Source organism: Anthonomus grandis, chromosome 1 (assembly GCF_022605725.1).
Source record: "Anthonomus grandis grandis chromosome 1, icAntGran1.3, whole genome shotgun sequence".
Taxonomy (NCBI): Eukaryota; Metazoa; Arthropoda; class Insecta; order Coleoptera; family Curculionidae; genus Anthonomus; species Anthonomus grandis.
In genome coordinates this window covers 3892270-3905775 of record NC_065546.1, presented here as the reverse complement: position 1 = coordinate 3905775, position 13506 = coordinate 3892270, and the positions used below count along the sequence as shown (strand labels likewise).

The window sequence follows — 13506 nt, the reverse complement described above, 5'->3', positions numbered from 1 at the left end:
GGCCGATTATAAATATGTTATACATGGTTAAAGAGCATTTCTCTAGGAGAATTTACAAACATTCAATATGGCGCATTTAAGAAAAATAAAAGTTGGCTTGGGCCTCATTCAACATAAAGTTTGTTCTCACTGTAAATTTCTTACAAGTTTGAGACTGTGTCCAAACCATTCTTGATGCGCATGCGTAAAATATTATAACTTCTGATCGATTTGAAACCGTCTGAGCGAACATCAAGTACGGGTCGAGTGGAGTCCAAATTAAAAAAAGAGGAACAAGAAAAATAACCTCACTTTTTTATGCCAGTGGGAAATGGGAAATATTAATATTGGAATGGGAATTATTAATAGAGTTTAAAATTGTATAATTGTTTGATACTTCAGGGTTTACTCTAAAATGGTTGACAAATTTTATTCTATTAAATTGGGAGACAGTTTCATCAAAATAGTTTTGATTTTTGGGTCTTATCCGTTCTTCAAGTAAATCTTCTTTAAAAGTCTGTGTCGGAATCAACATAACTCAGAATCAACAAAATTCTGATACTTCAGATTCCTTCAACGATTCAAAATCACTAATTTCCTTAATGTGTATTTTTAGACTAATCCAACAATTTAAAATACAATTTTTCAAAAAGAATATCAGGGACTATATAAAACGACAAAACACAAACAACAATTTAGAGGTTATGTTCATATTCCGAAGATCGGCGTTGACTGGCTACACGAATTGTCTGACACTTTGCTTGAAATAAATCCGAAAACAAGTCTGATTATCAGATGCCGATCAGAAATTTGTTTAAGAACATCAAACTTTTGATTTGAAACTGATCGGTTTCTGTGCGAATGCATTCTACGTAGGGGAGGATGGGGCAAGTGAGACACCTTAGTGTAAGGATTTGACAACTTGGTGGTAAAGGGTTATCAAAAGAAACATCTCGTTTCTACATAGTCTGATTTTAATCTGTGTTACCTTTGTTACAAAATTGGTGTCAGTGTATATTGGTCAATGCTTAGCTATGCAATTTCATCACTGGTTATAATAATGTAATATATAGTTTTTTTAATCGGTATACTCGTGCACGAAAAACTATAATTATATTAAATATACAGGGTGTTCTACCTCTACATTACATTAAGGCTCTGCGGCGTATAACTTACTAAGTTTTAGAAATAAGAAAACTTTCATCGTTTGTAACACGAGTTTAATTGGTTTCAAACTAACATAGCCTTAAAAATAAACTAAACATTAACTCTTTGGAAAAATATCAAACTTAAAACAAAAAAAGAAAAATGAATCTTTTGCCCCAAGTTATAGGGGTAAGTGAGTCACCCACATGGGGCAAGTGAGTCCGAATGCTAATTAATCAACGACAATTGTCACAAACATAATTATTAGTACCTGGCTCATTATCGGAACAATCCTCATGTAACCAAGCACATTGCATGCACATTATCCATTCTTCATAACAAGTGTCTTCGTAGGTCTCATGACAGTAAATGCATAATGTGTTTTTCTCTTCGTCCGGCATTGTTTTTATGTTGTGTTGTTTCTCTTCTGCTCTTGACGTGGCACTTTGCTTCTTTTGCTTAGAAATTCCTTCTTTTAATTTTTTTCCATTACTAGTACTTGTCCCTGCTTCGTCGTCTAGTTTCTTTTTTACTTACTTAGCTTTCACTGGTTTTAATTTTTCTTCCAATTGATCGAAGGATAACTGGTTATTATTTTAGATCCTTCTATGCGCCTAGATTTGGATTTGGCATTTTCTTTCTTTTGAAAGGGTTTTGGAACTGGGCCTAAAGTTGAAACTGAAACATAACTACATGATGGTTGCTCTTGCTCAAAATTGTTACTTATTCTTTAGAAGTATATCATCTTTTCTCAACAAGACTTCATCACTTATTACGGGACCCTCGACGGGATTAATGTTTTCTGTCCTACATTCCTTTTGAAGAATGTTCTCGGCTGGCGCAAATACACTGTCTTGAAACACATCTGGATTATATGGGTAGATTCCTGTTTTTTCAAAACCCTGAATAATATTTATTGGCGTAAAGGCCTTAATAAGCGCATTTTTAATAATAGGAGCCATATCATATTCTGTGATCCTAGAGCCTGGATGATTTGTAATCCAGTGATCCATTTCTCCTGCCAGATAGGTTTTAAATGGTCCAAAGACACTTACGTCCAGCGGTTGCAACTTATTTGATGTGTGAGGAGGTAAGGTTATAATAAAAGCTCCTGATTTTCTAGCCAGGTTTACTATATTAATGGACTTATAGACTTGAATGTCTATCTAGTATCAGTAGACTTGGACAATCTGTTGTTGTTTTAGTGCAGCCTATAAAATAATTTAAAAATTTGAGAAATAGGTCAGCATCTATCCAGCCTGATGGAGCAGGAAATCCTACTGCTCCAGGAAATGAACCGCTCAAAAAACCAGGATTCATTCGAACACGAGGGAAGACCATAAATGGTGGAATAAACGTACCTGTAGAGCTGACACAAGCTAATAAAGCTTGTGTTTTTTCCTCTCTCTAAAGAAGTTAATCGTCCGACTTGCTTTCTTCCCTTTTCTGCTAAAATTTTTCATGCTTTTTGAACGCAGGTAATCCCCGTCTCATCACAGTTAAAAATCCGATGCGGCAGAAAATTAAACTTGTCCAAGGTCTTTTTTAAGTTTTGAAAAAAATCATAAACCCTACATTTGGAAAATCCTGTTACTCTTGCAATGCTGGTTACTTCAGGTCTTCAAATGGAGAGGATTTTCTGACGATTTAAAAATGAGCTCACCCAGTCTTTTCCTGCAAGTTTGCTATTTCGGCTTCAGCAAATTGAAATGCAATCCTTCGAAGATCTGTGGTCGAAAGTGCATAAAACAGTTGTTCTAACAAAATTATGTGTTCACATAATTCCTTTTCCATTTTTTCAGTGAATACGGGTTTGAACCTGCCGTTGATTACAAGTGGAGTGAACTGTCAACGCTTTAATCGGGATTGTAAGGTGGTTCTCGGAATACTAAAAACCACACTAGCTTTTTTAATTTCTTTATTTTGAATCGCTTCTAAGGCACCACGATGGCATCTTCTGAGGATGATCCTTTTTGGGTTTTGCGCACGTAGTTACGCACCATTTTTCCTCTGCAATATATAAAATATATTTATAAGAACTTTTTATACTACAGTGGGGTAAGTGAGTCATGTCTGACTCACCTACCCCAATCGTTCCTAAAACATAAAAATTTAAATCTTGAAAAGGCAGATAAATGTGGCAACATTCTAAGCATAACGCGGTATTAAACAAATATAAGGTTATGGTATGCACTTCATACAATATTAAGAAAATGCCTTTAAATTGGGGAAAATCCTTATTGATTTCGCTTAAAATATTATAAAACAACACGCAAAATTTAAATATTTACCTTAATTTTAGTAATTTTCAGCTAAATGCTTAAGGACACAATACGCGCTAATAGACATGTACACTACACTGATCATTGTCGTGCTATGATGCCGGTTGCTCGACATATTTCTAGAAAAGCACTTGCCCTCGTATGATTCACTTGCCCCACTCTCCCCTACTCTATTGCGCATGTTTATTTGTCGAAAACTTGTTTCTTACTGCTGTGAGAATAATCCTATAGTGATTCAAATTCTCACTCACTTCTTTCCTTTATCCTGAAAATTTCATTATTTTAGATGAAAGAATATTTATAAGCACTTGATTGATTACACTTCATTCATACCGCTAGGTCCAGTTGACGAGTTATCCTGTAAGTCACATATATTATCTTTAAAATTTGTTAATACCAAATACATTAAATTTTACTTTTTCGCGTGACAAGCAAAGTACATATTTACTTGTTCCACATACTTTAATTTTATTTCCCCTTGCTACAAAATATAGAATAACTGCTAAATTTCAAGACATTTTTTTAAAGATTAAACCTCATATACTAAATAGAATCTATTCCATTATAGAAAACCCTGGTTATTATTTTATGGCAAATATATTTTTTTCTATATTAGTATGCAATAACTAGTATGCGTAATACAGGGTTTCCATCTATAACCTGACACATTTTAACTGCTTATAAGTCGAGAACGGAAAATGACAACAATGTGCGGTTTTCACAGAACTTCATCAATATTTTTAAAGTTTTTTTTGACAGTGTTTCAAAATTTACCTGAAATAGGAGGAAAAAAATTGATGATTTTTAAAGGCCGATTTCTCAAAAATTTTAAGTGTAACACCCTGTACTTTTTAATTTCACATGAAAGCCTGTTAAATCCCCTTTCCGAAAATGTATAAATTGTCTTAAATTCATAATTTTTTTTACAGAGCCACTTTTAGTAAATGACACCTTTTTAAAAATTTGCCTACAATAAATACCTATTAAATAACATACAATCGGTATAAAGTGACAACAACAACAATTGTAGCTTGTCAAGGAGGCTGTGAGTTGCACAATTTATTTTGTGGGCTTCAACTACTTAACTGTCAAATCTTTTTAACGTCATGCGTTGGGCAGTCCCAATAATTTGATTTCTATATGTATTTTTGCATTTTTTAAAGATTTCGAAAGATTTAAATATGTTTACCACCCGGGAAAAGGCACGTTGCGTGTTATTATTCAGTGAATGCAAATCAGTTACGCAGACGAGAAGAAGATTTAGGCTGATTTTTGAAAGGGCTCCACCTTCACGCAATTCTATACTTCAATTTTCTTCTATACAACAAACCTAAATGCCCAAGATAATCTGTTGGATGATATTTTGCTGGTAAAAGAAGTGTTGTCCTTAAACAATAACCAAAGATCTATTAGGAAGAAAGCTCAAACGACAAATATGTCAAAAAGTAAAGTACATAAAATTCTAAAAATAATCAAGTTTAAACCCTACAAAATTCAAACTTTTAAAAAAATAGAAAATCACGCCCTTGAAAAAAGATATTTAATGTGCGAAACACTACTAGATCTTTTTAATAATGAGCCGGATACCAATTTAATAATGTCTGATGAGGCAACATTTCACATCAGTGGTCGAGTAAATAAGCATAACTGCCGAATTTGGGGAGATGAAAATCCTCGAGTGTATAACGAATTTGAAAGAGATTCTCCTAAGCTGAACCTTTGGTGTGCAGTATCGAAATCTAAAATTTATGGGCCATTTTTTTTTTGAAGAAGCAACAGTGAATGGAAACAATTACACCGATATGTTGGAAACATTTTTTTATCCTCAACTTCAGCAGGGTGGAATTTTAGACACGGTCTACTTTCAGCAAGACGGTGCACCACCACACTTCTCCAGGGTCGCAAGTGATTCCTTAGATATTACTTTAGGAAACAGATGGATAGGGCGAGCAGATCCAATCGAGTGGGCGCCTTAATCTCCCGATTTAACCATACCAGATTTCTGTATATGGGGATATGTAAAAGACCGTTGCTACAATCCGACCCTAAGAAATTTGGATGAGCTGCGCAACAACATAGTAAAAATTGGTCGACATAACAATTATCCTAGTGTGGTAATTATGTAATTTTAATGTTTGTGTAGACCCTGTTTAGTCACTTTCTCGTGCATCTTAATATGCCCTTTTTATTTATAATAATAATAATAATAATGAATATTTTTTATTTGCATAGAAGAAACAAAAAAAATACAAGTTTACAAAATCTAGTAATAAATTTACGCAAATAAAAGGCCTAAAAATTCAGAATTCTGCAATGGCAGATTCTGGTCTTTAACATTGTGGCCCCACACTTCATTAAAAAAAAGTGGTAATTTCAGTAACGCTCATTAACAGTAACGCTTAACTAATAACTGATTAAATACAGCTTTTTCTTTAATCATATACCTAATAAACCTACATATAAGAGTTCTAAATTCTAAATTTGACAGTTTAACATCAAGCAAAATAATACACATTGCAAATACCCAAAAAACAGACTAAATTTTTTGTTAAATAACAAACAATAGAAAAATTATTGCAGACAATAAATAAATAAATAAAATGATCCCAATACCAAAAATTGTAATAATTTACTCAAAAAAACAACCATTCAAAAAGTTAAAAAAGAAGAACCTAAATTATATACCCTGCTGATTCATTAGATGTACAATCATCTTATTACGAAAAGTATTACAAGAAATTGATAATTGGTCCGGATCCCAATTTAAAGAATTAATTTGATAAGCAAAATTGTAAGAAAATGATCGTTTAAATAACTGTGTTTTATGTCGCGGAATGAGAATAGTATTTCTTCTTAAATTTAAATGGTGTACATCATTTCTAAAAGTTATTTTTTGATAGAGATAGGGCGGGCTACGATATATTAAAATTTTATAAAAAAATGTTAAAGAATGAGCAATTCTTCGATTATGCATATTAAGCCATCCAAGTTCGTGAAGTTTATGGGAAATGCGGTTTCTCCTGCGAATGCCAAATATTAGTCGAATGCAAGAGTTTTGGAGCTTTTGCAGTCTACCCCTATCCTCATAATCAAGACACCAGCCATACACTACATCACAGTAATTACATTGTGAAAGGACCAATGAATCACATAAAAGCTTCTTAATATCTTTACTTAAATGGTGTCTATGCAAATAAATTAATTTCAAAGCAAGATATGTCTTTTTAAGAATATTAGACACGTGATGTTTAAAACGAATAGTAATATCTACTATAAGGCCCAAACTCTTACATTTGTCAACAACTGGAATTCTTTCGTCCCCCAATTGAATGTTTATACCATTTAAAATATTATTTACATTAGTTCGATTACCTATGAATATTATAGATGACTTCGAATGATTTAATTTTAATAAATGCTTTGAAGAAACATCACAAATAGCTTGTAAATCCTGATTAATTTTAAACTCAACCATTTTAAAATCTCCTGGTAAAAATGAATAATATAACTGCGTGTCGTCTGCGTAAAAATGATGGGCATAATGCTTTAATTGAAGATAAAATCTACACGTGTAAATGATAAAAAACAAGGGTCCTAAAATACTACCCTGAGGCACACCACTTTCAACTTCCAAGGGATCAGATATTTCGTTATCTATTTTAACACGTTGAATCCGATTGTTTAAATAAGAGGCAATTAAATTAATAGCAGCATCAGAAAAACCAATATAATGAAACAAAGACTTTAAAATTGAGTGGCCAACGAAATCAAAAGCTTTAGTATAATCCAACAACACCAGAGCAGAAATCTTACCATCATCCCTAGCCCGAATTACGTCATCAATAACGTCCGCCATAGCCGAAGTACAACTATAATTTGTTCTACATCCAGATTGCTTAGGTGGTTAAATATCATTATTATTAAGAAAACTACGAATTTGAGAGTCTAGAATGCGTTCGAGAATTTTTGAAAGCGTTGGTAAAATACTGATAGACCTAAATTGACTAAAATCTGTTGGATTATGCACTTTCGGCAATGGCAACACAAAGGCTTCTTTCCAGCATTTGGGAAAGTAGTTTTTAGTTTTTATTGTTAGTAATTTTAACCTTTGACCTTGCCAGAAGCACTGTGGCTTTTTATGTGTTGTGATGAAAACCCTCTTTGTATATTCCTGATGATGGACATCTTATATGTCCGAAACATGTAGGATAACTGGTTTTTTCTGGACCGAAACTATTTTAGTTACCCTTTAACATAGTAAATGTTTTCAACCAAATTACACCGCGAATGCTACAAAACGCCTTCGGCAACTTATTTCTCCGTCTACATTTGTGTTCCGAGCAAAATGGGGGTCATATTCAGCAGCTAATTTATTACTTATAAATTAAAATTAATTTCTTCAATTGTTTGCTGTTAAAATTGTTGTAAATAGTTGTAATTTAATACAGAGAATAAATACTTTTTATAGACATGGCAATAGCGCAAATTATTTAATTATGATCATGCTAAAGCGATAGATAGGCAATTACCAGAAAATGTTCATCAATCACCGAATATGTATTCTAGGAAAATTTTCAAAAAGGTGTCATTTACTAAAATTGGCTCTGTAAAAAAAATAATGAATTTAAGACAATTTATACATTTTCGGAAAGGGGATTTAACAGGCTTTCATGTGAAATTAAAAAGTACAGGGTGTTACATTTAAAATTTTTGAGAAATCGGCCTTTGAAAATCATCAATTTTTTTCCTCCTATTTCAGGTAAATTTTGAAACTTGGCAACACTGTCAAAAAAAACTTTAAAAATATTGATGAAGTTCTGTGAAAACCGCACATTGTTGTCATTTTTCGTTTTCGACTTATAAGCAGTTAAAATGTGTCATAAATGGACACCTTACTGTATATTCCTTATTTATAAATATATTAATTTTGTTCATAAAAGTGTTTTTTCTTTTTAGAATATTTCTTATGATGCTCACCGACGGTCAATATTTACACTTGGCAGGCGAAGATCGTAAGTAAAACTCAACATTTGAAAAGAAAAAATATTTGTTATATGGATACTAAAAATGCCATTCCACTGGATAATTTCTCAATAGAAAGTTCTTGCTTTTTTAATCAGAATTTTATTTACATAATTTTTTTCTATTTTAGTTAATCCTTCGAGAGAGCATGTCTTTTATTTAACATTTCCGAAAGAGTGGACCACAAGTAATATTGTACAATTATTTAGTCCTTTTGGTAAGTTTGAAAAATTCTAGCTTGATATGATATTCTTATTACATTTTTTATGCTTTTGTGCCCTTGGTAATCTCATATTTATTTTCCGACTTAGATCTGTTGTTAAAAAAGTTTTTTTCCATTTCTGTTTTAGGCTCAGTACATATTTCCTGGCTTACAGACAATTCAGCATATGTGGGACTCTACAAGAGAGAACAGGCGGGTGTTGCTTTTAAGACCTTAAGTCAAAGCAGTGTTTACACCATTATACCCTACGCTCGACGTCAGGCCCTATTAGCCGGAAAACCCCCAATATTACCCAGCCCAATAAAACGAAGGAAGTCCAGTGATTTGCCATCATTGAAAAGGCGAAAAACAAATAGTTTAGATAGGTAAAACCGATACTTGCTTCGGGACTAATATAAATTGTGATATTTTGTCGAGGTTTAAAATAGGAACTGTTTATCCTACTTAAAATCGATTTCTGTGTGTACAAATAAATGCTTAGAAAAGCAAAATTAAACTTGAATTTAATTTTTATTGACTTTTTAGCTTAAACGTTAGTTAAATTTGACTCTTAAATAATCTTTTGTCATACTATTTAATGATTATTTCCAATTTTAGTAATTCATCCCATTCTAAACGATCCATAGACCGAATCAACGAAGAAGAACAGGCCGAATGCGAGGAAGAATCGGATTCCAATTCGAAAACATTTGCGGAATGTGACACTTGGGATTAAACTTTTTGTTTAGTTCAAGTAAAACAATTGATTTATTTTTTAAAACAGCATTTTATTTATTCCTGCAACCTTTGGTATGACACAATGTATCGGACAAGAAAGGTTTAAAATATTTATTTATAATAATATTAAAATTGAACCTAAGTTTTATTATCAGAACTACTCACCAATTTTTTTTTTAATTTAGCTCTTTTGTTAATAAAAGGATTAATTTTCATTACTCAACTTTTAAAGGTGTACGGTAAAGTCAATACATAAATAGATAAATTTATAGAGAGACACTAAATATTTTTAATATTAAAAACAACAGAAGGGTTTTTAATAATTTGTGACCGATTTTCCTTTTAAATATGAAATGATGTGGGCTAGTTAAGATTTGTAGCATTAAATGATAAATTATCTAATATTTTAAAAAGATCAACAACGCCAGATAATTTACTTCGAAAAGTTCTATGAAAAATGCTAATAATATAATCAAAAAGTATGCGTAATCTTTGATTTTTTAAACAAAGCAATTAGCGATGTTCCCATTTTATTCATCGATGCTATATTGAACACTTTTGGGATTTCCAAGGGCATTGCAATTTAGTTATACTGGCAAATGCCGCTAAGAAACCCCAAATTTGCTTCAACTTATCATTTCAATGGAGGTCATCATATTTCGTTTTGATGTAAGACATCATTCTGATGTATTTCTTCGGATGTAAGATGAATGGTAAATGTTCCCTGTATTCTAGTAGTTAATGCTATTTAACACTTGGGACTTAACAGGCCAGTAGCATTTAAATTAACTATCTGAACCTATAAGGCCCAAGTCGTAATTAGCTTTCCTGAAGATTGGATGACGTTCCTAAAAAGCAAAAATTATTATTTTAAGTCAATTTATTAGTCTATTAAAATAACTGAATACTTTTAAACAGAAAATATATTTATTATATGTATAGGTAATCTGGAAAAATTGCGATTTAAAAGGATAATAGCTCACCTAATTTTACACACTTTAAGCCAAACATACAGTGTGTGTCAGTCAAATGGAATAAATTAGCTAATAAATAGACGGGAGCGTGTTGGAAAAAACGCTCGAACACGTCGATTGGTTTTTATAATTGCGCATTTTTTTTTCATAAAAACTTTTTATATAGGGAGTATCAGATAACGGTGGCCAATACCAACTTGCATAGTTTAAACATCCCGTATGTTAATTAATTTTTAGATTCCTCAGATTATTTTAGACATATTTTGTATACAATGTCTTATACCTATCTTTGGCTGTTTCGGAAATATTAAGTAAAATTCAAAAAATAACATTTAGAAAAGAAAATTATTTATTTGCCGAAAATTGTTACAACATATTCAAAAACTTATACATAATACAAATCTAAACAATAATGTCAATGTAGGAGATGTTCAAAATGCTCGCCACGAACGTCTTGGCAACACCCTACCCGTAAATAGAAATTTCTTCAAACGTTACTCAACATCTCAGGTGTGATCGATCTAATTGCCAGGGTTATTCGTCTTCGTAAGTAAGCTAAGTCAGTGGGTTTAGTTTTGTATACAATAGTTTTTATATATCCCCATAAGAAAAAGTCTAATGGCGTTAGATCGAGAGACCGTGCTGGCCATGACATCGATCCTCGCCTCCCAATCCGCCGATCTGGAAATATTTGGTTGAGGTACTGCCGGAGATTTATTTGGTAGTGGGGTGATGCTTGTTGAACCCATTTCATATTCGCTGGAACTTGTGGGTTTCCTGGATCAGAATACAAGTTGACCAACGTTGGCACTACATTATTTTGAAGCAATTCTAAATAATTATCGCCATTCAAATTTTCCTGAATAAAAAAGGGACCTATGATCTGATCTTCAATAATTCCTGCCTACACGTTAACCTTTTTAAGCTATTGAGTATTATCTTCTCTCGTCCAGCGAGGATTTTCCTTGGACCAATAGCGGCAATTTTGACGATTGGCATGACCGTGAAGAGTAAAGGTGTACTCATCAGAAAACATAACATGTTCTCACATTGCTGTCTAACATTGCCATCATTTGTTCACAAAAATACATTCTCCTGTGAAAATCGTCTTCCGTGGGCTCCTATGTGGGTATAATTTTATAGGGATGCATTTTGTTTTCTTTTAATATTCTAATAACTGATGAATAGCTAATATCGAGTACTGGGGCTGCTTTCTGAATAGATGTATGTGGGTGTTCCTCAAACTCAAGCATAACAGCCAATTTGGTATCCTCACTTATTGCATTGACAGCTGCTTTTTTTACCTGCCTAACATGGCCCAGCTCGCAGAATTGCTTTTCTATTTTACTAATTGTCACTTGGGTTAAAGGCGGCAAATTTGGAAATTTTTCGTGAAATAAGCGAGCTACTTCCATTTGCGTCCGTGTATTATCTCCATAGCGAATCATCTGTAGAATTGTTATTTTGTGCATTTCTGTTAAATGACCATTTTTCTGGCTTCTAGTTAATGAAATTGAAACGACTATAGCGCTGACGACTACTTCTGTCATGCAACATGAGTAACATTAAGTCTGGCATTTTAAACCAAAGTAAACATTTTAAACAACAATTTTTAGTTTTTTTTATTCTCATATCAATAAAAAGGAATGCTGAAATAGTTTTTGCTTGCTTTATCATTACCAAGACCTAAATTGCCAAGAAGTATTAAGTGAGTTATAGAGAATCTTGAAAAATAAATAATTTTCTTTTCTAAATGTTATTTTTTGAATTTTACTTAATATTTCCGAAACAGTCATTGTATACAAAATATGTCTAAAATGATCTGAGGAATCTAAAAATTAATTAACATAAAGGGTGTTATGTTTAAACTAAGCAAGTTGGTATTGACCACCGTTATCTGATACACCCTGTATAAAAAGTTTTTAAGAAAAAAAATGCACAACTATAAAAACCAATCGACGTGTTCGAGCGTTTTTTCCGACACGCTCCCGTCTATTTATTAGCTAATTTATTCTATTTGGCTGAAACACACTGTATAAGTGGAAATCCGCTTTTAAATTTTTAATTGCAGCTTTTGGGATTTTTTCAATAAATACCTAAATTTCACAATTAATTGTTAATACAGCGCAAGTTACAATTAATAATTGTTTCAAAATTTAGTTCAGTTTATTATGTCTTGTATAATAATTTATTAATCAAATACCAATAATTCCAAGCATCTGTGTTATCCGAGAGTAAAAATACAGACATTGAAACATGAAAAATTATTGTAGAGTTAAAATACTTTTGATGTTTGAATAAATCTTTTTTTAATAATTCGCCAAGTAACTGTTCTTTATCTTGATTTTTTCTTCATGCCGATGTCTGGTCAATTCTCAAAATTAGTGTATTTGGGATATCTTCAAGTTTTAATGTTAATAAAACACATGTTTGTAAGCCCTTTATTTTTCTTGCTAAAAATGTGATCCGCCACATCTAATACAGGCTTTGTACAGGCACGTGTGGTAACCCTTATCGTCATCCCTTCTTTCATTTTCATAAATGTTTAATTGATTCTATCAACCAACTATTCCCGCGTTTCCTGTTGTGTATACAAGGTCCTTTGTCCGGCCTGGGACAAAAAAATCCAACGGAATTAAATCAGGCAATCGAGGGTGCTAAGGAAAGGTTGCCGATACAACCTCTGGAGAAAGCGATTGGACAAGGAGGAAATTGGTTACTGGACACCCGTCTTCTTGGAAGATTACTTGCCTTTCTTAATCCACGAGTCCAGCTTTTGATATCATTTTGCAGAAACTTTAAATAGTAAGCTTCATCTAAATTCTCTGGTAGAAAATTTGGTGCAGAAAACCTGCTTTGAATTGATTTTTTTTCCAGTGCGTCCTTAGGAGCCCATTCGTGGACGTTGTGGAATTTTCCAATCCTCTGTCTTGAAAATTTTTTCATTTCTCTGTCCACAGAATACTTTTTAAAAACAACGGGTCTTCAATGTCCATGTCGAATAAAAAGCGGCAAAGCTGGATTCTTCTTGGAGCAATCTACACGCTTGACCATGAAAAGGATACTTTCCATCTTTGTGCATAGTCGCCCACAGCTTTCCTCTAAAAAGGCCTAGTCTAAAGTCTCCAGTTAATTTTCTGACGCTTACCATGGGATCCACGGT

The 13506-nt window shown here is 32.7% G+C and overlaps 1 protein-coding gene across 1 annotated transcript in view; it reads left to right on the top strand.

Annotated features, from left to right (window-relative positions):
- Positions 1–9412, top strand: part of LOC126735624 (poly(A)-specific ribonuclease PARN-like) — a 32372-nt gene extending 22960 nt beyond the window's left edge. The window contains exons 9-12 of the mRNA XM_050439683.1: positions 8364–8419; positions 8560–8646; positions 8780–9017; positions 9250–9412. Of these exons, the coding sequence (XP_050295640.1) occupies positions 8364–8419; positions 8560–8646; positions 8780–9017; positions 9250–9367 (499 nt within the window). The 3' untranslated portion in view covers positions 9368–9412. The remainder of the gene's footprint in view (positions 1–8363; positions 8420–8559; positions 8647–8779; positions 9018–9249) is intronic.
- The last annotated feature ends 4094 nt before the right edge of the window (positions 9413–13506 follow it).